Source organism: Sceloporus occidentalis, unplaced genomic scaffold (genome assembly GCF_023333645.1).
Source record: "Sceloporus occidentalis isolate IW3139 unplaced genomic scaffold, rSceOcc1.0.p SCAF_175, whole genome shotgun sequence".
Taxonomy (NCBI): domain Eukaryota; kingdom Metazoa; phylum Chordata; class Lepidosauria; order Squamata; family Phrynosomatidae; genus Sceloporus; species Sceloporus occidentalis.
Genome location: NW_028317155.1, coordinates 183,440 through 210,158, shown reverse-complemented (window position 1 = coordinate 210,158; position 26,719 = coordinate 183,440). Strand labels below are relative to the sequence as shown.

At 37.8% G+C, this 26,719-nt stretch overlaps 1 protein-coding gene across 1 annotated transcript; it reads right to left on the bottom strand.

The window, feature by feature from the left end:
• Positions 1-606: 606 nt before the first annotated feature.
• ACVRL1 (activin A receptor like type 1) lies at positions 607-21,617 on the bottom strand. Its single transcript, XM_089501502.1, has 8 exons — positions 21,548-21,617; positions 20,814-21,016; positions 18,608-18,707; positions 18,178-18,324; positions 17,334-17,609; positions 13,664-13,861; positions 1,921-2,051; positions 607-741 (listed from the first exon to the last, which is right to left on the bottom strand). Exons 1-8 carry the CDS (start codon positions 21,615-21,617, stop codon positions 607-609), a joined length of 1,260 nt encoding a protein of 419 aa, XP_089357628.1.
• Positions 21,618-26,719: the final 5,102 nt, after the last annotated feature.

Genomic DNA, 26,719 nt, shown 5'->3' with positions numbered 1-26,719 from the left:
CTTTATTCTAGGACTGCCTCGTGTGTTTTGTTATACATATTTACATACACTTGATCTAGAGTTGCCATAAAGGCTATTTTTGAGGGGCACATGTACAATTTACATGTTGCTACAAACACATATAAAGTGCTCGTTTGCAGTATATGGGATATATAATTAAGTAGCCATTTCCCTTATGTGAGTTTTTATATCCGCCATGTGAAATATCAATGTGTCTCAATAAAAAAGGGAAAAAGGCCAGTATGGCAAAAGTATTTTTATCCAGTTTTTGTATATAGAAATTGTTCTTTAAAAGTAGTTTAAATAGTTGATTTTTGGTTCAATCATGGCTGAACTTTAACATATTCTTAGAATATCAAGAATTCTCTGTGTATGCTGTGTCTTTCTGTGTATGCTGTGCTTGATACTGAAGTATCAGGGCATTTTTCCATGTCTGGGGAAAATTCAGAATCATATTAATATTGTCACTTAGACAAGGCTGCACAACTTTGAAAAGCTATCTTTTCACATGGTTTCCTGTAAAATAATGTTTCTCTTTTTTTCCCGCAAATCTCTCCTGAAGTGCATAAAATTGTTGAATCAGCTCTTTTTTTTTTTTTTTTTTTTTTAACAATCTTGCTTTGAAATATTCAACGAATTCCTCAACTGGTTTAGAGTCTTCTTGATCCTTAGAGCAGTGAGTCTGGCAGAAGGATTCTGGTACCAGCTTTCTTTCATGATTCTTGATAAGGATGACAAAATCTTGTTGGGAGAAGCAAATAAAAAAAAGTAAATTATTGTCTGTATCAACGGAAAGGCACCTTTAAATGCTAAATTATGTCAAAGCACAACAGCATGGACTTCCTACCGGGGGAATACAGACAATCTATCATTTTCAACTTTTCTACAGATAACAAAAAGTGGAAAAAATCCAATAATACGGGTGTTAGGTATGACCCACATCCAGTTTTTAACAATACTGATGCATTAGATAATTTCCCCCAAATCCTCACACATATAAAAAGTAAGAAGAGGCTTTTATAAAACCAGTCACTTCCAGATCTGGTACCAATTCTGTTCATTGACGGGAATAGCAACGTTATGATGGGTTACCAATAATTGTCTAAAATTCCAATGAAAATTACTTCTTCATTCACAGACTCTTTTAAAAATGCTATTACCGCAAAAATGTTAAAAAAGAAGAATTGTGTGTCTTTAATGCTAGGGATTTAAGAAAAAGTACTTGGAAGTACATAAGAGTTTCTCTACTTCTCTCCTAGTCTGAAAGAGGGTGACAATTTGCAGACATGTCAATATTCCCTGGCTGGCTCTGTCTGCCTGTCATACAATCGGGAAAAGAACCAGAGCACATATGAGTCATTGCTGTACAGATGCTGTGATATATGAGATTTGTAACCACAAAGTCATTTTAAATAATATAAATATATAAAGCTCATTGAGAAATTCAAAAATGACACACAGGGGTGTTACTGAACACTCCGTCATGCAACAATTTATTCTGGTTTAGACTTAGTAAGCATAGGTTGATAGGTAATAGGCAGTCACAAATACTGTATTTCCAACCTACAGCCAATACAGCTAAAGGCTTTTTACTAAATCATGCTACTAATTCAAATGAAGACTTATCATTCTGAAAGTGTCTACCTATTTTCGATAGGGGTCACTATATACAATCATTATAGAAATTGTTGAGCCCTGTATAACATACATTTCCCCTAAATCCTAAGTTTGTTTGAGCAGGGTCCTCCTCACCTGTTGTTTCTGTAAGTCAAAATGTTATGCTATATACTACTTCTTATGTCTACCCATTGTACAGCACTATAGAATATAATGGCGCTATATAAAACAATAAAGAATAATTTCAGAAAAATGGTTATGCAAAATTTCCTGATACTGTACAAATGTAGCCAATTTACTTACAATGTCTGAAGTCCAGGTATTAGGGATATTGGGTCTCTGTTGGTCAATGCAAACTACCTTCTTCATGTCTTCAAAACTTGGGTCATGTGGTACAACATCATAAAAAGGAGGTTTGTATTCTTCCACCATACCTAAAAAAAATAAAAACAAACAATGAGAATGAAGACAAAACCAAAAACAGACGAAATCTTTAACCCTACACGGCTCAAAGACAGTAGTATTCCAAAAAAGTAACTTCATCAAACATCACAGTCTCAGGATTGTAACTTCAAGCTGCTTGAATTTGATTAAACAATATAATACAAAAAGAGACATTTAAATGTCATTTCATTGTTCAGCAAACACCTACTACACCAGGACTGTTCAGATTAGTATTTCACAATGACGACCATGCTATGAATTTTTCCCATTTATATTAATTGTTCAATATAACGTGCGATTCAGGTTTAACTATTTACTGTGAATGCTGCATGACTTTGTTCCTTTTTTGCATTAGTATACAGTGAGAATACCAGTCACATTGCACACAACTTTTTTTTTTTTTTTTACAAACAAATTCATTCTCAGTGATACTGTGCCTTGATTCAGATGTATTTCACATGAAGCATAGCAACTGTGCATTGTGCCAGGAAAATTGCTAACAAATGTATAGCTAAAATTATAGAATAAACTGAACTTCTGCAGTCATGTCAGGTACCACAGATGCTCCATTTGAGAACATGTTAGGAAGCGATACATATAGTTTCTTTTTTTTTTTTTCAAGTCTCCGTTTAATAAAAGATCAGGTATACAACAGTGTGTTACATCCGAAAACATACCAAAAGGCACAGGTATAGTACAGAAGCACAATGCACTGCAAAATAAATCACGATGAATCAATGGTCATAGGCAAACGACATATCGGTTCACAGGGCGATAATCACGCATGACAGAGAGCATCGTGACACGGAACGAAAGGGAGAAGTATGCAAAAGTACATAGTGTGAAGCAGAGGTGCTCAATAGACAGGTTAGATAAGTGGAGATCAGTGTCCAACAAAGACCCCCTCAACACAATGCGTATGGTAAAAAGGCACATAAGTAAGCACACGGAAATGTCCGTACGGAGAGAGCAAACAAAAACAAACAAAACAAAATCATGAACACAACATAAAAATCAGAGTCAGATGGCGCGTGTCGCTACAACCATATATCACCTAAGGGCTAGCGAATCAGCCGAGGGACACAAAGAGAGGGGAACACCCAGAGCAGGGAAGGGTGGGCCGCGCAAACGGACCCAGGGGTGGCAAACCCACACGACCGAAGGGGCCCATCAGGCGGACTGTAAAAGAGCAGGAAAGCGCGGGGAAGAGGTGAGCTCCTTCCACCAGAACCAGCGCCTGATGAACAAATATTCCTTGCCCCTGGAGGCCCACACCAACTCCTCCATGTGGGCAATAAAGTTCATCCTGCTGACCCAAGCCTGGATCGGCGGAGTGTCACGGCTTCTCCAAAAACGGGGGATAACAGCTTTGGCCGCACTTAATATATGGTACGTCACTGAGTGTCTATAAACAGCGACCGGGAGCGATGTATGGTGCAAGAGAGCCGCCTCGGGGGTCAGCACATAATGAGGGTCATTTACTTCCCGAATCACCCCTTCCACTAGCCTCCAAAAGGGGGTAACCAAGGGGCAAGACCACCAAATATGTAAAATAGTGCCAGGGCCCGTCTCACACCTCCAACAACAGTCCGGGACATCCGGGAGAAATTGATGTAAAGCGTGTGGGGTGCGATACCACCGAATCAATAACTTGTAGGAGGTTTCCTGGATTCTACTTGAGATAGCGCCCTTATGAACCAACTGAATAATCTTATCCCATACCTCATCCCCGGAGAGAGCCGGGAGATCCCGTTCCCAAAGGGCCAGGAAATACGGCTTAGAGGAGCACTCAAGAGTAAGGAGGATGGAGTACAGTGTGGAAACCAGGTGGGGCGGCTCAGACTTAGAGGTGCACAGGCGTTCAAATTCCGTCAGAGGTCTGCGGTAACTCATCAAGCACGGTAAAGAAGCAATAAAGTGGCGCATTTGGGCATAAAAAAAGGTGTCTTGCGGGCGCGGCCGAGACGCCCCTAACAGAGTCTGCAACGGTTTGACTGAGTCCGAGTCAGAAATATGATAGAAACGCAAAATACCGGAAACTAAAGGAGAAAACGGTCTAGTCCTGCCTGTTCTGTAGCCAGGGGCAAAGGCAGGATTGTCAGAGATGGGGAAGAGAGGGCTAGTGGAGGACGTCAAAGAACCCTTGGACATGTATTTCCGGAGGATCCGCATAGTCGGGGAAATGGTGCAATGTGTAAGGCGAGCGGTGGGCCGGGAGGGGGTGGACAGCCACGGATAAGAGTGTATGGGGTGCGGGAGAGCGTCCTCCTCCAGTGCCACCCACTGCTTAGGAGCCCTAATAGTCCACTCAACCACACGACGCAGATGAGCCGCATGGTAATACAACTCCAAGTGTGGGACACCCAGGCCTCCCAGGAGCTTAGGACGAACCAGATGGGAAAAAGCGAGGCGATGGTGTCCAGACGACCAAATGTACTTCAAAAAGACTCGGTGGCATTGCTTAAAATAATCCCTGGGAATAAAAATCGGTGATACATATAGTTTCTAACTAAATTCATGGCATATACACTACTGTTCAAAAGTTTTAGGGGCACTTAAAATGTCCTTGTTTTTGAAAGAAAAGCAAATTTGTCCATTAAATTAACACACAATGGATTAGAAATACAGTGTAGATGACTTTTGAAGCTGGAAATTGCTTATTCTTAATGAAAAATCTTCATAGGCGTACAGAGACACTTTATCAGCAGCCATCACTCCTGTGTTAACTAATCCAAGTTTAAGTTTAAAAAGCTATTTTTTCTTGTTTTCCATGAAGACAGCTAAGTGACTCCCAATCTTTAAAGGGTAGTATATATACAGACAAAAATCATGAAACTAAATGAACATTTCATCTATACATTTAGCAGTTTTGCAAGCAATATGTATATATTAAATTCTCTGCTCTGTAAAGACCCATCTTCTTATGTTTTCATGACATTTCTGTGTTTAAGAAATTTCTAATAAGATATTAGCACAGGGTGTATTCACTTAGTTATTTTATATTTATTTTAAAAGTTCCCAGAAACGTTATCTTTTTTTGAACACTTAAACTAAAAAGGCTATATTTTTAGTATATATAGCTAAAATGCAAGTTGCCCCGGATCACTTTGTAACTTTCACGGATATAAATATAAACATCTTTGTACCTTTACAAATTTTCAATGGGCTGGGGAAGCAACATTTCCTTTGTACTTGCTCTTTAGAGTACTTTCTAAGCACTTTATAGGCAGATGGCGGCTTCAAGCATCCAGCTAATTTCCCTTTATGTTGACAATGGGTTGATTCAAACAAATGAACTGTCTATTTGTTATCCCCATAGAATAGGGCTGTCCCAAACGGCAGATGTAGAAGGCCTGAGAAACAAGCTCACCGACAGTATACAAAGATTTTAGATTGAAAACACTGAATGCTATCTGTGCTAGGCTGTCCTACTAGTTAAATACAGAGTGCCTCCTAAAAACCATTTCATGCTGCTGAGGTTGGTATTTCAATTGTGTCTCTCAATCTCTGTGTACACTCTTTAATACCCTATTTAGTGTAGTGCGTCCAGCTGCACCGGTTCCAGTAGACTTGCCTAAAGTCCCAGCCAAAGACGAGCCTATCGACAAAAGTTCTCAGGCGGGCATGATGCAAATTAACAGTTCTCAGATTAAGCAATCCTGATGTTCCAATTTGATGCAATGACCCCGTAAATTCCCAATTTTAAGCAAACCTAATGTCCCACTTTGATGAAATGACCCACAAACATTCCCAATTTCACAAATGATGTCACATTTAATCAAATCACTTGATTCATGTACATTTTAAAAAGTTTTTTTATATCTGTGTAGAAAAATGATCAGCATTTCACTTTATGAACTTTGAATTTAGAATAACCTTTACACTTACTGTATGAATCTGCCCCTGTCAAATTAAGTTACGCAATAATATTTAACTGATATATGCAGATCTTTGGAATTAGCTGGTATTGTAAAAAAGATTGATTTTAACCCAAGTTAATTTCTCGTTTGGATGTGAAGTGCAGAGGTGCTGTTTTGGATAATACTTAATTTTGAAATTTTCTTTCTCATGGAACACTTTGTTTAATTGGAATGCCTTATGATAAGGCTGTATTGATCAGGGATGACAAATAGCCATTGGAGTCTACATACCTTAGCTTGGTGGTCAGTAAGAAATGATTGTAGAAAAATACATACACAATTGACTATTTCTAATATTTCCTATGTAATAACTACTACTGCACCAAGCCTATGCTTACTGAGCTTTCTCAACAACCACTTCGACCAATTTATGGGCCCTCTTTACTCTCTTCTTCCGGACTGATTGCACTTTTATAGAAGAGGAATATTTGATCATATTTACAGAGGGACAGGACTGCTAGAAAGCACTTTTGTCGCCAGAGGCACCAAAGCTCCAGTTTTACCAGTGACAAAAAACATAATCAGGCTGTGTCTAGTTAATCTTCAGTGCAGGGAAGTTGGGATGTATTGTTCACCCCAATACATTTCACAAGAATGATGTTCTTTTTTTATTGAGAGACCATCAAATAGCTGAATTTTAGCTGATTAAAGAATCGGCACCAGAACAGATACAGGATAACAATGAGTTTAGGCGAGTAGCCGATAACACAACATACAAAGGAAATCATCACAAATTACCGTAATTAACCTCTTAATTACCCTATGGATGTACAGGTACATCCTCAAAAGATTTGCCAACATTACCATTAGGAAGTACTGTGTTTTCTGCATGTGCGCCAGTACGCTGTTACATAAGGAATGCCCAATCAGGCTGTCCCTGTCACGGACTGGGTCCAAACAGATGACTGAAAGGACCCAGCGCGCCCGATGATTGTATGCAGGAGTCACAGTGCAGTAGTGGAGTTTGGACAGGGCCTGGTTGCAGGGTGACCCAGGTTTTGAGTATCTACGGTGAAGTGATATCCTGCAGGATCCTGGAGCAGGCATGAAGCATATCACTTGAATCACGTGCAGGATGCTGCAGGCTGGGAGTATGGAAGCTAAGCAAAGGGTATAGCAGAAACATAACAAGCAAGGGACAGGGAGACCAGGCACGAAACATAACCAGACAAGACATACATGTTACAGGGCACAACAGTGAACCAGACAAGGAATAAACATTACTAGACAAGATACACATGCTACAGGGCACAACGGTGAACAAGACAAGGAATAAAACATAACCAGACAAGATATACATAAGACAGGACACCCCGCTGCCGGGGATACAGGACAGGACACCCCGCTGCCGGGGATACAGGACAGACTGACACACATAAATACAGAAACTAGTCTAGGACTGTATGATAACTATTGGAGATTCCATCACATCTTATGGCCATAGTATGCTTAGCCCACCACTACGCCAAAGTACTCCAATGACGGTGGGTCCCAACGCTAATCCCTTCTGACAGAGGTACGAAACAAACTAAACATGTAAACCAAACACATAGCACTGAGACATACCTTTAGACTGCAGACTGAGACAAACAGAACACACGGGTGGAGCTCACCTTATAAAGGAAACAGAGCTGAAGCAAAGAGCTGAAGCAGAAGAAAGGAATGGAAGATCAGAACAAAGCAAAAGGAAATCCAGGAATGGATCGAAGCAAAACAGGGAAACTGAAACAAGACAGATATGCAGCCTGGGCAGAACGTGACAGTCCCTTCCCTGCTCCTGCTACTTTTTTTCACATTTCCATGGATTCAAATGAAAGCCATGCTTTTTTTCTGAAGAAATAGGATGTATCTGGGTACATCAAACACAGAAAAGGGCATCTTGATTAAACGCACTTATGGTAAAAAATGTACAGTAATTATGGCACAAAATAAGTCTTGGTAACATATGTGCTGACCTTAACCCCAGCATCCAGTGGTCCTTCCTGTTACATAATTATTGGCTCTATCCCACCCCCTCTGTTGATTTTAGTATCATTTCAGCCAGGGCTGATTCAAGGCTCTGTGGGGACCCGGGTCAAAAAAATATCCAACTGCGATTCCAACACATCCATGCTCACACACATACATATCTACGTTCACATACACATCCATGCTCACACACAGACACTTCTCACTCTAATTTACATACAGTTCTTCCCTCGCTCACCCCTTGACCTCAACCGCAGCTTTCCCTCTCGCTGTGGGTATCCTCGCATTTAACCGTGTGGTCATGTAAATTCACGTAACCCCACTATGTTCAAGGTGGGAACGGTCCGCCCCTGTGTGCCAACCTTCTGATGAATGGCACCCCCCTAGGTACGCCACAGGTCCTAATGCACTTCTGCAAAAGGAAAGAGCTTCTGGGCACACGCTCTCGCCCTTTTGCAAAAGTGCAAAGAGAGGCCAGAAAAATGCAGATACATTTGTGGAAAAAGAGAGGGGCAGAAACGCTTCTCTTTCTCCACAAATCTATCCCAAATGAACATGTCTTCGGATAGCAAATTGCTGACCTTGTCAAAGTGCCACATGAGGACTGATGTAACGGCCGGCTGTGGCGGGCCTCCTGTTGGTGAGCCCTGGGCATGTGCCCAGTTTTCCCACTTATTAATGCAGCCCTGATTTAAACACTAGTAAAGCGGAGTGTCACATATATCTTCCCTTTTCAAAGTGTTCTTTGAACCCTGGATTCCCCTTTTCTGTTACTATAATGAATTCAATGCTATGCATGGTAAATTTATGCCCTGCTATCCATAGTGGGTTGGATGTAAAATAGATCGCTGACATGTGTGGATAAATAGTTTAGGAACTGAAATGAATGAAAGTTATGCTGACTCCCCATATGAGTGGTTGATTGAAATGTGCACCACATGTTCCCCAAAACCGACTGTATAGGAAATCCACAAAAGTGTCAAATTATGATGTAAATGCTGCTTAAATTCCTCATCAGCCCAGTGGCTGTATGTGGGATTTCAAGGGCACAAAAAAACTTTTTTCTCTATGAATTAGTGCAGCCCAGGCCCCATTGGCCCCACTGCCAGCCCTCCCTTAATGCTATGTGATATATGAATAATACATGTGACCAGATGTCCTCTTAAACCCGAGGCACGAGTAATAAATGCAGGACAGCAAGGGTGTTTCATTCAGTATAGGCATCCCTGGTTAAAGGTTCAAGGTTCTGAGAGATCCATTTTAACAGGACTTCCCAAGTTTTCTGAATACATTAATGCAATAGAGTTTTGTATATGAATTGTTGTCTAGAATGACTGAATATTTAACCGAAGATGTTTGAGTTCACAGTGCATTTACTCTACACAAGCTGTCACTTTTTTTGCCATTTGGCTTGTTTTTCTTTCTCCCGTTACAATCGCTCACCGTACAGTTTAGATCTTTTATTACAAGCCTTGGAATTCTGCGTGTAAAATTCAGACTCTGTAATACTATTGTGCCTAAGTGGAATAGACTCATTGTCAAGTGTGAGCCCCCTGGAACGATCTATTTTTCCACTCCACAACATACATTCACTGCTTAGGCAGGATGCTTTTATGGTGGAAATTATCCCGCATTTCACATTCATGGCAACAGGCTGTAGGAAGTATGGCAGGCTTCCAAGCTCTTCTCTGATGCTGCTAGTTTTCTAATCAGTGTTGAATAAACAGAGTGTTGATTGAATGTAATGGCTGCTTTAATCATGGACCTGGGTGCTGACACCAGATTAGAGTGTTTATAATTTACGGCTAATCTTTTGTAGAAAACAAAACCAGTGGAAATCAAAAGCACTGATTAGCAGGCCTGGAGTGTCCGTTTTGTTCCAGTCGAAGAAGAGGCAGTTTTTGCCTTGTCAGATCATTTTAACGAAACAATTAATTGTCATGTAATGAGAAATCACTCATATGTATCAGTAATGCTGAAATGGCCCACATTTGCAGCCTGTACTTGGCAGAGATAAAATTACCGTAAAAAGCTTGTGATCTGGACCCAGTGGCAATATAAAAAAAAAACGAAAGTTTATAATCACTTCCCACTTTACGCATAATCCTAAATAGTGCATATTTTTGCTTTTCTTCTATAAGAATTAAGTTTGCAAGCCGGGCTCTCTCCACCTAATGTATCGGTTTGTCCTAATCTGTCCATTCTCGTCTTGTCATACCCCTTGAATATATGAGTTGTATTAAGCGCTGCATAAATTGTTGGTGCTATATAAATAAAAGATAATAATAATAATAATAATAATAATAATAACTTGTCATACCAATTAGCGTAAGGTAACGATAAGTGTTCCTTTGTTGGGCAGATTCTATTGAAATCGGTATTTACCCTAAAAGGCAGGTAGGTCTAGATACCGACAATTATAGTCATTGTAGGTATTTGGGTTTTCTGTATATGAAACCATAATACATGTTTGCTAGGTTGCCCTGAAATTAAATGTCACTTTACTTTGTACACTGACTTAAATCTTTGAGCTGGTGCACAGAATTACATATATATCACAGATGAGGGGGAAAAAGGTGCCCATTTTACCTAGAAATCCCCATTACTTTTCTGGAATTTTATTGGGGTAAAGCCATAAGTAGCTGGCTAGCCAAGTCCTGCAATGCCACCAATTTTTGATTCCCCAACCAAATTCGTCAACCAAAACTTTTTTCAATGGCTAAGCAAGTGGCCAGATACAGGACTGAGAAACTCTCTCAGAAAGTTATTTTCACTAGTTCAATATATCTATTTCTTTTATATAAAACTCTATAAATGGATGCAGAAATCCAATTAGAGGAATACCATCAATATAGCAACAGATACTGCTTTAAACGAGAAAATGAAAAATATATTGAAAGGGAGGTTTTATCATTAATAGTATGGTGTACACATCACATTCTTCTTAAGTATCTCCCAGGATTTCTCTGGGTAATTTATAGGTTTAAAGTTGACAAAACAGCTGAAAAATGAATAACTTTACAGTGGGAACCTGGAGACGCCTTTAAACAGTCAGTGTATGGTTTATAAGGAAAGCCACGTTAAAAAACCTTACTAAATATTTAATGATATTTAAGAAGATTTCTCTTAACTTGTGTCCCTAGATTGGTTTATGGGTTTTATATCTTTACTGGTCTGGAGTTGTTGCTAGCAAGGATGCGTTTTTGTCCTTAAAAGAGGTCAAAATGTAAGACGCATGTGACATCAATGGAAAAATTCTCCCCAGGGCAAAATGATGACATCATTTTGACTGAGGCAGCATATAAAGGATTGACTCTCTTGTGGATTGAAAAGAAGTAGTATTTATATGCCCTCTACACACACATGATCTACTTTCTCCGATTTCTTTTTTTTTTTTATGTGTTTTTGATATGAATACATAGCATTTATATGAATGGTGTGCATGCACCACAGAGAAAGAAACAAATGCATATTGAAATAAATATTCAATATGAATACTGAAGAGAGGCCAACATGCATCGTGTAAGAGAGCTTTTCTACATATGTCTTCCAACACGTCTACTAAGCATACGCAAACATTATGGCACATTGTCTTATCTTACCTTAAGCTCTCCTCCCTTACATGCAGGGCCAAACAACATTTAGTTGGCACCCACAACTTCTGGTGAAAAATGGGGTGACTACTATTATGCTGAGTACTTAATATTGGGACATTCAATCAACATCACTGTAAAAATTAATCCGAGGTGACTCCAGATAGGACTAAGGAGTCCCTCAAAGGAGCTACGGATTCTTCTGCAACCAAACATATCTTGTTTCTACACAGAAGGTTGATGATAATCATTCTGTTTCTAAATGTATGAAACCCCTGAATGTAAGCATAACCGTTATTATTGCTTACATTGTTCAAGCCTATTCTATACAGGTGGGTCTGGGGCTGCTGGAGTGGTTGTGCTTGTACAATTCTTACTATGATGTACAAACCCTGGTAGAAATAAATCTGGTAGAAATGTTTCCCCCGTTCTGGGCTCATTCTTTATTGGAGTCCTTGCTTATTATTTAGTATGGTATTGTCACTCAATGCAGCTCCCCTACAACTCAAGTAGGTAAGATTTCATCCTCCTGGCTTTACCTTGTCATGCTAACATTTTTACGCACCTGACCAAGATGCTGACATTATAAGATTCGTCATATAAGAAGCTTGTTTAGGCAGGGCCCTTGTCACCTATAGTTTCTGTAAGTCAAATTATTATGTCATACTGTATACTACTTGTTATGTCCTGTCTACCCATTGTACAGCGCTTCAGAATATGATGGCGCTATATAAAACACTAAATAATAATAAAAGCTTGTTGACACAGCTTAATTTAAATTTTGTGCTGTTTAAGTTTTTGGTGTCTACACAATTTCTTTAATTTTTGTTTTATGTGGTCTTACCACTAGGGGGCCTGTGTCACATGTTTTACCTGGACATATTTGCAAGCAGGGAATATGCTCATATCTAATTGTTTCAACAACTATGAACAATAGTTTTCTTTTAATATATTAACTTTGCAACATGCAATGATAGATTGTAAGTTTGCAAGAGCAGGGACCCTCTTCTCCTCTTCTTATGTAGCAGCATGTGTGATAGTGTGTTACTGTTATTGTCAATTCCGTACATTGTCAGTTTAAATGTCATTATTACGTATTTTCACTTTTCCCTAGTGTAACAGAGCTACATAATCTGACGGAGCTAAATCAATAAATGTATCCTCGTCTAAATAACAAAGGTCTACATTTAGTATTCTGGTCTGCATCCAGAATAAATTAAACGTGACGTGATATCCCGGCGCATGTCCTAAAGGCATGCAGCCCCTTTTAATGCAGTCTATGGAGGCTTTGCTGAGCTGATGCAGCCTTCATGGCGTAAATAGGTTGTTAGGGGAGATGAAAGATCTCCCTTGTAAACCAGCTTGGTGTGCAGCGGGACACCAGATGGCTTGATCCCCCAAGAGGACGATCTGCCTCCCGGTTTTGTAGTTTTGGGTAGTGGCCAAGAGAAAGAACAAACTGACCTGGAGACCCTGGGAAGCAGGGCTTCACACGGAGACTCTGGGTCAAAGCCATTGAGTTGCCAGGTATGCCCAAGCTAGCGGAACTGCTGTTAATAATTTCTTTATTTATTTATTACCAGATAATTTTGTTATTGAATATAACATGTCTCTTCTGTTTTATAACTGCAATAAATTTGGAATTCAGGGGAAGGGTTTGTCTTAACTTAGTTTGAAGATGGAGCCTATTGTTTTGAGCCATGCCATTAGATAGACTTGGCCTGGTACCATACCCCGCCTGGCTTATTTGTGGATACACACAATAAAACAATACTTTTCCTAATTAATCTCCTTTGAATGTTCTATTAAAAAATATAGTCTTACAAACTCATCTCAATCTGTATTAGCTTCCAAACATCTCTAACTTCAAATGTCAGCACGACATCATTTTTTTAAATTTACTAAAGTATGCAGCTTTTTTCAATGAAATATCCACTTTTAAATCAAGAGTTAATAAACAGCATTTATGATGGAATTCTGTAATGTTAAAAAAAACGCAGCGAAATATGAAGCCACAGGGAGCTACACGCAACGTTTCATTTTCTCTTCATTATTCCAGCGGTAATTTGATTTGCCATTAATTTCACCGTAGTAGGGTGTACAGTTTGGATGTTGGCTCACCATTTATAATCGTTCTCCTGCAGATTTCCCACAGCACTAATCCATATGCCCACACATCGGTCTGTTTGTAAGATTCAAATGAATCAGTGCGTATAGTTTCATCGAGGACTTCTGGTGCCATGTAGCGTTTGGTGCCAACCCGAGGATTATTACCGATATCCAAGTAATCACCAGTCTGAGAATGCATCACAGCCAAGCCTACAATTACAAACAGATATTTCCTTTCATGCTTGTGACATATAGCACTGCAAAGAGTTCCAGTGTGTAAATGCACAACAGGTATACACTACACAATCACCTGTGTAGTGTGTTTAGAGCAAATTATTATTGGTGTTATATTTTGATTTATATAGCACTACCACTTTCTGCATTGCAACTTCTATATAAAACAGCAATGGAAGCTTAAAGGGATAGTCTAATGCCCCAGGCATCCTCATCAACAAAGAATGCACAGTAAAATACAACCTTCCTCATTAAACCTTTGAAAATATAATCACCAAAAACGAACAAACTACTATTAATGGTAGAAATACGTGCACTGTACATATAAAAACACCAAAACCTAATGCAAGGAGAGCATGTAAGGAAAAAAGGTATATACAAAGTAAATCTTTATTAAACAATATGATTAAAATACATATAAAAAAGCATCTTGGCACCAAGACACATATAGGAAGGTACATATGAACAGAGGCACAAGACTACAGGAACTAGGATGGAAATACGTATATATATATAAAGGCACAAATAAGAAACACAAGGACGACCACAGTGATAAAGTAAAAAGGAACAAATGAAACAACATACAGCAATGGTACATCAGTGCTCAAAAGTAACTAACCAAACCTAGAAACAAGGCTGAAAACAGCAAAAAGCCTGGTGATGAATGGTGCCAAGTCCAAACGTACATTTTTATTATATATATATTTTTATATGTATTTAAATCATATTGTTTAATAAAGATTTACTTTGAAAATATAAATTGAATGACTTACCTTATCACTTACCATGAGAAGCTGCAGTGCCAAAGGTGCAGCAGAACATGCCCTCCATGTTGTACCATTTTTTACGCCATTGATTGGAAAAGTTCAAATTAATAGGAACCCTTTCTGCACTTGTTAGACCCCCATCCCACCAGAACCCTTACCGAGCCAGTGCCTCAGCTGACTGGCAGCGAATATATATATATATATATATATATATATATATATATATATATACCGTAACAGGCTCAGGAGGCAGGAGATACATCTGACGGAGGGGAAAGAGGGACGGTTTAGCTGCATTAAAGTACATTTGATGGCTGGAGTGTCTATAATATATTTTAAGGTGAATTGACTTTGGGAGAGAATTAAAGTGGTCTTTCTGCCTAGCTGTGGTTTAGAATGTACATTAATTAATGTTGTTTAAAATGAAAGTCTGACCATAGGATATAAATACACGTTGCTCAAAAAGGGACTCACCAAATGTCCCTGACGATAGATCATTGAGATTATCAGATTTTTCCCAACAATGCTTGGATGTTAAACTATGCTTTCTTCTTTAAGCACTGTTGTTTATAACAATACAAAAATTTTACATAATTACTTGTAAAATTAAATTTATAGTAAATTCCTCAGGTATCTAATCAAGGATAGCAGATTAAACCATAGTTGCATTCAAGTTTTTGTGGCTTTTTTTTTTTTTTTTAAAGTGTAACTTTGTGATCATTAAGGTTACAATAAAATCTGTAATACACATGCTCCACTGTCATCTACATTATTATTATTTTTGTACGTCATTGCCAGAGGTTCTAAAAAGGCGAAAATATGTGTATTATACAGGTGATTTTAGAGTCATGTTTTATATTTTATCTCAGCAGCGCTGTGCCTTGTGTGGCAGTTCTGGCATAAATGCACATTTTATCTGTCAAGGGTATACCTTTTTATCTTTTTTTTTATTATTCCTCTTCCTCCAGCTGCTCTGACATATCAGATTTCACCAACGGGACAAACATCAGAGCAAACTAATGTCAGTGTGGCCAAGATGCGTGCTTCCAAAGAGGATTTGGGTAGGGACTGATCCACTTTAGCTCTCCCTGGACTCGGAAAGGGCAGACTTGGCAAATGTGACGTTAGTGGTTTTTGTATCTTATTTCTGGCTAGGACTCACATATTTGCTGGGTCAGCTTTGAAGCAAACATTTTTTTATTTTTGCTCTTCAACTAAGTTTATTTTGAAGGTTAAACACGCAGAGGAAATCTGGGATCAGGGTGGGGCAATTCCTTGCTATGTGAAAGCCTGATTTCATTTCGTGATATGTTAGAGAGCGTAGTTTCCAGCAACATGAGATTATCAGCAAAAATATAAAACACATAACTGACTTTGTTTCAACATGTAATTAATACAAGAAGATTGTTTTTTTTATGATGAAATCTCCTACTTGAATCATATCATATTATAACATCTAGATTGTGGCTGGGTTTCGTGCAAGCTGATTTTCTAGTAGAGGCAGCCTAAGGCCCTTGAGCTCAAATTTTAATGCCCATCATCCTTATCCAACCAGAGGAAGGATAATCATGCAGATATATTGATATTAGAGCACAATGGACGTGCGCTAATATCAATATGTGCAGTTACGCCATGCGAATATTCGCTTATCAGATGGAAAGTGCTTTGTAAATTGGAATTATGACATTTACGCATGAACTTGTCTTGTGGTTAGCTGGTATCAAATATTCACAACTGTACAAGGCAATGGCATTCTTGCGACAGATTTTAGTGATGTTCTATTAGTCAAATTACTGATCATGAGAGTGTGTATATATAAGTGTAAGATGCACATGTTTTTTATCTTCTAACTTTTGTTCTTTCCAACCTTTACAGCTCTTTTTGGACATACTCTTGCCTAAAATAAAATATATAAATATATATATAAATATATAATAAAATGCTTTCTGTGCTGTATTGATTTCTGTCTCATTTGCGCTCCCCTAAGTAGTGGTCTTAAGTGTTTGGACAGGACATGTCTGACATCTGGATGTACGGGTGATGCTTGTGTTCTGCTATAATGAGCCTGAGTTATAGAGGAAATAACATTGCTTGTTTTACATCTGAGGAAGGGGAAGCCTGTGAATCCAGAACTATTCTAACAATCGCAGGATGAGAACTCATACAGATCCTTTAAGATTACCCACATAATAAAAATAAATCTGCATATTTCCTATGTTAAATCAAAAATGTACAATTAAAAGAAAACAGACAACTTGATAACATAATACTCAAAAATTATTTAAATTCTTTGTAAATGATGCTCCTTATACAAATCCAAATTATCATTTAGTTTTACTAATGTGGGTAGTTAACAAGGATGATCAAGTTGCAGCGCTGCCAGCGCCATGTAATGAGGAACAATATTTATTCCCCCCCCCTCAGAAATGTTCCTATTCCTACAATTCTCCAACAAGAAACAAATCCCAATGATGGTGTCCATTCCCTGTCTAGGCATAAAGGCTACACTAAGGTGAGTGCCGCAGATGCATGGTAACGAAGGTGTCCAGTGGGGTCACTATGCGTGTATGTATGTACATGTATGGTGAATGGTAAGTGTATGGTGTTAGAGTAAACGAGTGTTAGTGTATGACATTAGTGAGTGCGCTAGTGTATGATTTGAAATGGTTGCACACACTCACCTAGATCTGCAATGCAGCACTGTTTGTTTGATTTCACCAGGATATTTCTACTTTTAAGGTCTCTGTGTGCGATAGCGGGTTTCCCTTGGGTACCAAATATCTCCACGTGGAGATGCACCAAGCCACATATGATTGACACTGCCAGTAGCAAGCAGCTCTCAGAATCTATTGTAGTCCTTTGAAGATAGTCATAAAGTGATCCATTATCATGAAAATGGGTGATCAACCACAACTGGGTGCTAGAGTTTCTAGATGTCATGTCAGAAGCAATAAATCCTGCAAAGAACCACAAATTGTTTTTTTAAAACATAAGACACCTAAACTAAATGCAACTAAATTGAACTAAATACAATACCAAATACTATTTAGATCAGCTAGTAGTACCGTACTAATGAATACAGTGTTTTCCATGATCTCACATGATCACACAATGATATTTTAACATGTGGCTATGTTGACGTATCCACATGTACTCATATGAGGAGGTCCTGAAAACCTGTAATGTACTAATTAATTAATTGGAAGAAATAGTTGAGGAGTCACAAGATCTTCACACAGAAGAAATGGACTACTAAGTTCTATTTGAATTTATCTACAGTTGTTTTATTCATTGTATTCTTTCTGATATTCACATTCATGTTTTTCCCAATTTGTGAAATCAATCGACAGGCATTTATGTATTTTCAGCTCAGAGGATACTTGTAGCAACAAAGTGAGATGCAAGCTGCGCTACTGATTCATCATTGAAGTTGTAGTGCACGCTGAATATGCAAAACATAAACAATTTCCTTATTGCCTCTTAGAAGCACATGGAAACATGTAAATTTTGATATCTGAGACTTACCCAAAATGTTTTCATGCCGCAGCAATACTGTGTTGTAAATTTCAGTCTCTCTGAACCATGATTGTTCATCACGAGAAGAAAATATCTTCACAGCTACGTTTTCCCCCTGCCACATGCCTCTCCATACTTCTCCATAACGTCCTTTGCCTACCAAAAGGAGAATTTACATTATTACAACCAGCCAACCATCCAAAATGCATAGATAGGAACTATGTAATGTGATAATAGAAGACACCATCATCTCCAGGTTTTAGATTACATCAGACCATTAAATATCCAATCTGCTTTTAATGATGACGTCCTCTCTAAGTGATAATGTGGTGAAAACTAATAAAAACAAATAAAACTTCTTTGTGTTTGGTTGATAATTGCTGCTTAGTTTTTACCACGTTACCGCCAAACACATGAATAGATTTAAACACTTCCATACCTACGCATTCAACAAGAGTAATTTGCCGAGCTACAGTTCTTTGGACAAGGAATGGAAGGCCAGAGCCGCTGCCAGTAGTACAATATTCATCTAGGAGCTCCTGTAAAAAATAAAAAAAAACACTTTTATTACTTAAAAAAATGTTTTAAGGTAGCTGCATATTGGGACATAAATATAACAATGCAAAAAAACAGCCACACACTAAATGTTAATTTATGTAAGTAAGAGAGGCAGACAGACTGTTTCTGGGTTTTTAAATGATTGTGTCCCTGAGAAGGACCGTGCTCAGGTGCGTTCATTTACAATCGAAAATAATTTAAGAATAATTATTATTTATTGATTTATATAACATCATCATATTCTGCAATGATGCACAATAAGTAAACAGGACTTAACCAGTAAAGTTATGTTATTCACTACTTGTTATGTCATACAGCACTGTGGAACATAATGGAGCTATATAATACAATAAATAATATTTAATTATTAATATTTAATAATAATAATTTGGGTTTACAGAAACTAAAAGGGGAGGAGGGACTTGCTCAAGCAAGCTTACAATCTAGAATTACACAGATACTACATCGCATTTACCTGTCAAGTAAGCAACAGAGAACTCTGAAAGTGTTCAATCATATTCATTAGTTACATGCAAACTGTCTGATTAAATGAATGTTTGTTAGTTTAGAAGCACTTTTGCAATATGCTCTATAGCCCCATTACTATGTAGTATGTGTCCTCTACGCCCATAGGGGCCTTTGGAGACCATGGTTGTATTGTACGCTATGCTTTTTAATAAAAAGAGAACAAACTTCTGTCACATTTTTACAGATGTTCCCAAAAACCGTTTGGAAAGCATTTCCTGGAGTGATATCTTTTCCATACATACTTATGTAATTTAGACAACTTTTGATAACATGATACACCAGATGTTCCATTAGTAGACTTTCTCAAACTTTGTTTATGCACAGATATATACAAGTGCATCGCATGACATGCAACCCTATCTGAAACTCAAAACCCTTATACATTTTTGGCTTTATCAGCTCAATCTTTTATATTATTTTGCTTTATCAGTAAATACTCTCCAGTTCCTGAGGTTCTCATGAGACCTACAGCTATCTACCTTCTGTACTCCCTCTCCAGAGTTTCTGACAGTTGCCCCACTCCCATGTAAATCATACCAACATACTCTATAGGCTTAGCTCACTATATTGTTCAATGGAAAACATTGCTTCAGACATTAATATGGTAAATCTAGTACATACTGAGCACATTATCGAAGATGTTCTAAAAACACAGATATTTCGGTATCTTAACATAATCCCATAATCAAGGTCTTGAATGCATTAATAAGAGCAAAATTGTAGATATAACAAAGCATCACACTAAGACCTTCTTGTCCTCTTTCACACGGGATCCATGGGATGAGTTGGACAAGTCCATGGAGTAGAATTTAGGACCCCAGCACAAAGTTTTAGGTCTTGATTTGAAGAAAGCAGAAAGTAATACTTTACTGTTCAAATGTTTGGGGTCACTTAGCTGTTTTCATGGAACACAAGAACATTTCTAGTTGTGCTAATATAATTGCAAAGGGCTCTTCTAATGATCAAGTAGCCTTTTAAATTTAAACTTGGATTTTCGAACACAGCGTGCCATTGGAACACAGGAGTGATGGGAGTGATAAAGGACCTCTGTACGCTAATCAAGATATTCCGTTTCCAGCTACAATAGTCATTTACAACATTAACAATGTCTCCACTGTATTTCTGAACCATTTTATGTTGTTTTAATGGACAAAATTTGCGTTTCTCTCAATGCTAGGGCATTTCTAAGTAACCCCAAACTGTATGTCAATGAAAGATACCACAAAAAGTTATTTATTTATTATTATATATGATTATTTGTCTTATATTATTACGCATAATAGTTATTTAACCAAATACATTTTATGGGGTTTTTTTTTATTATTAATTCAAATATTTATTTAATATTGTTTGATTTTTTTTCCCACTGAACTGACCCTGGTATGCAGGGTCATGATGAAATGATCCAACAAAATCCCCCGTGGTCTGCAAGCACATGCCACTATTAACAAGCTAATGACATGAGATCATACTTCAGCCTCTGTGAACGCAGTTCAGATGAAATTGAGCATGTTTTGTCTTGTACAAATAAAATCTGTGCAGGATTTCAATGCACTCACCCCTAATGTACTGTCGCCAACAATGGATGCCTTTGGAAAATCAGTATCAAAATCATAAAGTTTGGCCAAGGATTTTTTCCTGCTTCGTTGGCTCATTTTCCAAAAGAAGAACGTAAGCAGGAAGAGAAGTAACAGAAATAGCAATGCTGGGAGGACGACGATTAGTATGATGCTGTGTTCCGAGGGTACAGTTGTAGTCTTCTCTGAGAATAATTAAAAATAAAATAATATAAAATGCTATGACTAGCATAACATAAGGGTTAAAAATGACAAGGTATTACTTTGTCCAGTATACATTTTTGCATATAATATACATTATAAAATGTATTTAAATTTGCTAGTAATTTGGCTAGCTCAATGTGTTTATGTAATATTCTGTACTTACTTGCAGATGACCCTGGCATTCACCACTCTGCTGGATAGCAGGATCACTTTAACATTGAAAATGCTACATTTGTTGTTAAAAAACCATTTGAATATTCTTATGCGCCTTTAACGTCGGCAACGTAAAGACAAATGGCTTACGTGTCCACCATAATTGTAAAATAATGGGGATATTAAGAAGGTCTAGAGACATTCTATGTGGCTTCCGGTACTGTCCCAAAATCTTTAAGTAAATGCCATGGTGGTTTTTGCCTCCTGCCAGCCATCCCATGAAACATATCGTACAGATTTTTGAAAGATTATATAGGGGATGTTTCATGACAACATGTTGAAAACCAATAATTCCTTACCACTAAGGATGGTGGTGAGATTTGTGTTGCACAAGTGAGATTTACAGCAAACCGCTACCGCGTTTTCCATGTTGACGGAGCATTGCTCGATTACGCTGTTATTAAAGCAGCCCTTCACTCTTTGAACTTCTTCAGAGTCTGAATCTATACTTTCCGTAACGAAGCATGTCTTTCCGATACAAGTTTCCTTGTGGCAAGCAGGGCCACTACAATCACACACCCAATACATGGAATCTGAAAAGAAACAAATGGTATATGTGACCAGTGTCCGGTTCCATTCTTTTTCATTTCAAGACTTCTGCATAGGCCTGCAAACCATCACGTACATGTGTCTTCTATTAGATCCTCCACTTTGTCTACTAACGTAATGTCTGAATATTTCCTTTAGGAGACTCGTGAAAGGTCACAGAAAGTACAGTTGGTTCTCGGCTGGCTTTGCCCCTTTAAAAAGTTTTAAGGCTAAATGTGAATCAAGCATGACATTGTTAGCAATCATATTTATCTGTGATTGTGGCCTTATGTTTAGTAATATTCTGTTTCATACAGAAGTTAATTCACATAACGAGTAGTGCAGAAATATGTTCTCGAGATTAAGTACCCATGGGTATTATTCACGCCTACGTCCCCCATGTTATTAGCTCCAGGATATCTTGAATCTTCTTGGGCTGAACTTGTCTAATGTGTTTATGTTGTATTTTGCAAGGATCCAGCTGACAATTCTTTCACTGGTGGCTTTGATATGCAGTTAAAGACTACATTATGGCGTGAGTGGTCTATTCACTAAAGTGAGATCTGGCAGTACAGTTTGCCATATATCACTATACATTAAGCACTGACCTAAATCAGAAGCTGTTGCAAGAATGCACAGTTAAATCATTGAGATTTATCCAGTCTCCTCGTCCATTAAAGTATGCGTTATGCAGGGGCTGCTCTATCCTTTTCACTCAAGATAATAATAGTTAAATAAAATGGTAGAAGTGGTTAAAATGAACCTTTAAACCTTCAAGTCACACAATCAGGACACTGTTTCTTTTGCTTAAACATTAAGGATATGTTTTATCTGTATATTTGTTACCGGCGCAGATAACACAATGTACAGAAAACATTTTATACCGATTCTTGCCATCCTCACAATTGACATACAACCTGTTCTCATAGGCAGGGGATTATGCATTATCTATAATGTATTTATCCTGTCGTAGTTGTTCAGTAAACTCTGTGGGCTGTTATTTATCCACGATCCATGGTGTTGAGTTATTATTTGTGGACCAAATATATTTTTTTTAATACTGAGTAAAAAATCCAAGCTATCAAACATTTTAACTTGTTGCTTTAATACTATCTGTGCCTCTAGAAAAATAAATTGTATGTATTTTCCTCCCACCATCAGAAAATCAAAAGATGAGCAAGCTGCAGTAATACTTGTCATTCAAAGTTCATTTTGGAAAAATGACTTTCAACAAAAATGTATTTAGAGACACAAAAACAATCAGATGTTGTTTTATAGGGTAAATATGACAAGGTAATAAACTCCAGCCTCTTTATCTTTCCTTTTTTAGTGTATATGCATATGTGACACTATATATATATATATATATATATATAATCTTTAAGACTTAACCCTGATATAATTTAAACAGTTGTATGTATTAAAGGTTAACATTTCTGTGATGTGCTATCAAATCAATACACACCATTGTAATATAAAGAATGTCCTTGGATTTACTTACTAGTTGCAGATGTGACAATAGCCAATGAAAATGCCCAGATTTGCTTTTGTAACATTTCTTTGGAAATTTATTTTGTCGATGTCTTTTTCTGTCCAAACCTGTCCAAACCAAAAGACATTCATTTGGTTAATTACAATTCCATAGATTCAGACAGGGCACACACTGGATACAGCTGAGATTTGGTGTTGTTAAGAGTTATTTATGAGGCTGAAGAGTAGGTTTTATTTATAAAAGTTTTAAGTTTGGGAAATAAGCAATTATAGGATATTACAAACTCAATATGACGGAGGCAGAGACAAATCGGTTGAGAGTGTCTTGCAGGATTAGAGTGTGTGTTAGTGTATTAGGTTGTATGATTGTGATTAGACTCATTTAACTTGCAATTAACTCTACCTAGAAATGATCCCGTTCTTACAATTTTTTGTTCCAAAAATACTGGCAATGATATTTTATTCTTTTGAGTTACTATTAGATCTAAGCAAATATTTTACAAAAAGTCTGTCTGTAAAGTATTGGGTGGATGGTAACCCTACCCTGACTTTAAAAGAAATCTATTAATATAACGCAATGTATATTTTATGGACAGCGGTATTCAACCAATTACTGCAGTGGACTGTATATTTTCTCACAAAAATCTTAATTACCTGGTTACTTTGCGTAACACCTGGATATGAGACAGAAGGGAGCAAGGAACAGAGTTCCTTAAAGTGGCTATCAAGAATACAAACCAGGGGGCCTATTTGGTACTTGGCTGGTATCTTTAATTGCAATCTATCCCTTAAGTAGAATGTTAATGCCATAGGAAGTTATGCAAGCTGAAGACCAGTCGTAGGGTATCTAGTGCACTAGAGGAACTATGACCTTGGCATCAATCTCCTGCATGCGCTTGATGGCTACCACAGGAGAGAAACCCAACCGGTTGAACACCGTATGAAACAGACAAGTTTGCCTATATGATAGGATCCGTCCTGTGCAAGCTGTAACATCAACGTGCATGTTCTGCAATGGCTACAGACTTAAATGCTATAGGACATCCTTGCAGATCAGTACAAGGCAGGCTCAGAATCTTTTGCTAGATCCAAATGTAAGCTCTTTAACATGTTTTTTTTTTTAAATACATGACCTTTTAAGAATCCAAAGAATTTTTGTCTATACTTGCCCCATTTTCACTTCTTCTGCCAACTGCTATTCTTTAATGGAATACTTCATTGTATTTGTGTGTCCCACAGAATTCCTCCTGTCTGTTTGGCTGTTATGTATAATTTTATTGCCAATGCTCAACCAGCAAACATACAGAGAGACTTTTTTTTTGCAGTGAGGGAATGTCATCAATGTGAATGCCAGTAAAGCATTGATTATCAAGCAGAGATTAAAACTAATGGTGACGTGACATTGCATATATTACACAAGACAGACAGCATAGATACATCTCTTCCAGATCCAAAAGGTAAATGTCTTCTAGATCCTATGTATTTGTACCCTTTTCACACAAATCAACTCAGATTAGCATTCTGTACACTGAAATCTAGCTAATTCGTCGTAATCGTAAGTTGCTGAATAAGTGGCCCTAAAAGCAAATGTTGCTGTATGCAGTGAAGAAAATCTCCCACGCTTGTCATGGCACAGACTGAATATTTGAGATATGAAGTGGTTTTGGTTCCAATGAATTTTTCAGCACTATTAACCCTGGATATACCATTCAGGCATAAAGGCAGTTAGCAACAAGACAGAATTATTTTTAAGTAGAAGAAGGAACACGTAGTTACTTAGTGAGGGCAATTTGGTTGCTCATCACGTTGCCAATATGTTTCTCCAACAAGTTCCATTGCAAGACTATTTAGTCCAGGCATTGGATTTAGAAAGACCAGGGTTTAAGCTAAGCTAGGAGGGGCAAGATCTTGGTTCTTAATCAAAATATGTAGAATTAGGTAGATGGTATAGTGTTGGTACAAGAAGCCCAACAGGAAGCTTGTGCTCAAGATGATGATGAGGCAGGAGTTAGGAGACAAATGAACAGTCAAACTTAAAAATATGGAGAAGTAAAAAAACGTCAAAATTCAGGAACACTAGAACCATGGCCAGTTATGTTTTGCTCGTTGTACAAAGACAAAAAAAATCCACTTCAGATCATTTACTTAATTCTTCTTGTATGTAAAAGCAAACATTCATGAAAAAGAAGAAAAAACACATGATCTGAAAGGTTTTGCAGTGACACAATGCTTGGTCAAGGACTGAACTCCTGGACTAAGATGACTAGGGTATGCCAAGGACAAACGGTATTCTGCCAATTTTGCAACAGTCATATTGCCCTTTGGTTACACCCCAAGGTACCATTACAGCCACAATCTAGCTGCTTCACTTGGGGAAAACAAGCCTAGGGACAAACCTAATTCAAAACGTTGTGACTGGTGATATACTTGCAAAGCCAGAGAACTTAGCAGAGGTTTATTACCAGAGAGTGGAACACAGAACAAGCAAACCTAAACCTAAAGAATGGTCATTACATGGTAAAGGTGTGCAATTGACGTTGAGATTAAAAACCAACCAAGGCGCAAAACACTGTACATGACCGGAATGTCACACCACCACATCGGTAAACAAAAACGTAAGTAAAAGACGTCAAGTGGGGACAGACGTGACTTGGGAGATGCCAAACATGCATTTGGACATGTGAAATGACCCTAGAAGGCTGATCTGAAGAGGGAGACCAAGCAGTGATCCTGATCCTAAAAGGTAACCAGATAAAAAAGTATATGAACGAGAAAGATTTTACAAATGAGATAGGTTTTGTGGATAAAATACGCCAATGGAAGCATCTTATTATTTTCTTTAAATAACATAACACCTAGTATTTATATAGCATCTCCCAGTGGGACTGAAAGCGCTTTAGCAGTCACACCGAATCGGCAGCTGAAATAATAGTTGTTATTCTTGCCCAGTGAATGATACTCATCTATCAACCTCAGAAGGATGAATGGCTGGGAATAAATATAATTTTTCCATTTGTATGCGCAAACTGCCAATAACTACTTCTTCGGGAGCATATACACAACCATGTAGATGAATGGATCTTGGTACTGCGGTGAATATAATTGTTATTGATAAGAAATTTAAAAGCAGACAGCAATATTAGACTAGTCATCTTGGCCTGGGAAATGGAAATCAATCGTAGTTTTTTTTTAATTATTATTAAAATGAGCATTTCAGAAGAAGGGAAGTTATCATGAAGAAAAACAATGCTGTACCAACGGAATAAATGTTACTTTCTACTAAAAGGCGAGAAACCACAATTCTCAATAACACAGCCTGTTACGTTGTTTTATTGGCCTGTAATGTGAAAATGGGACATAACACTGTACAGCAAGCCACACATTTTTTTCCAGCGTCTGCGAGTCTGTAAAGATACATTGTAAATTATTTTCCTGTTTTCCAGCCTACAAGA

Excerpts from the sequence above, each read along its gene's own strand:
- ACVRL1 (XM_089501502.1), bottom strand. The coding sequence starts at position 21,617 with ATGGAAAACGCGGTAGCGGTTTGCTGTAAATCTCACTTGTGCAACACA. Across the intron at positions 13,862-17,333 it reads GTGCTGCATTGCAGATCTAG|GCTTGGCTGTGATGCATTCT; the intron begins GTGAGTGTGTGC and ends TTGTAATTGTAG. Across the intron at positions 2,052-13,663 it reads CAGGAGAACGATTATAAATG|GTATGGTGGAAGAATACAAA; the intron begins GTGAGCCAACAT and ends TATTTTTTTTAG.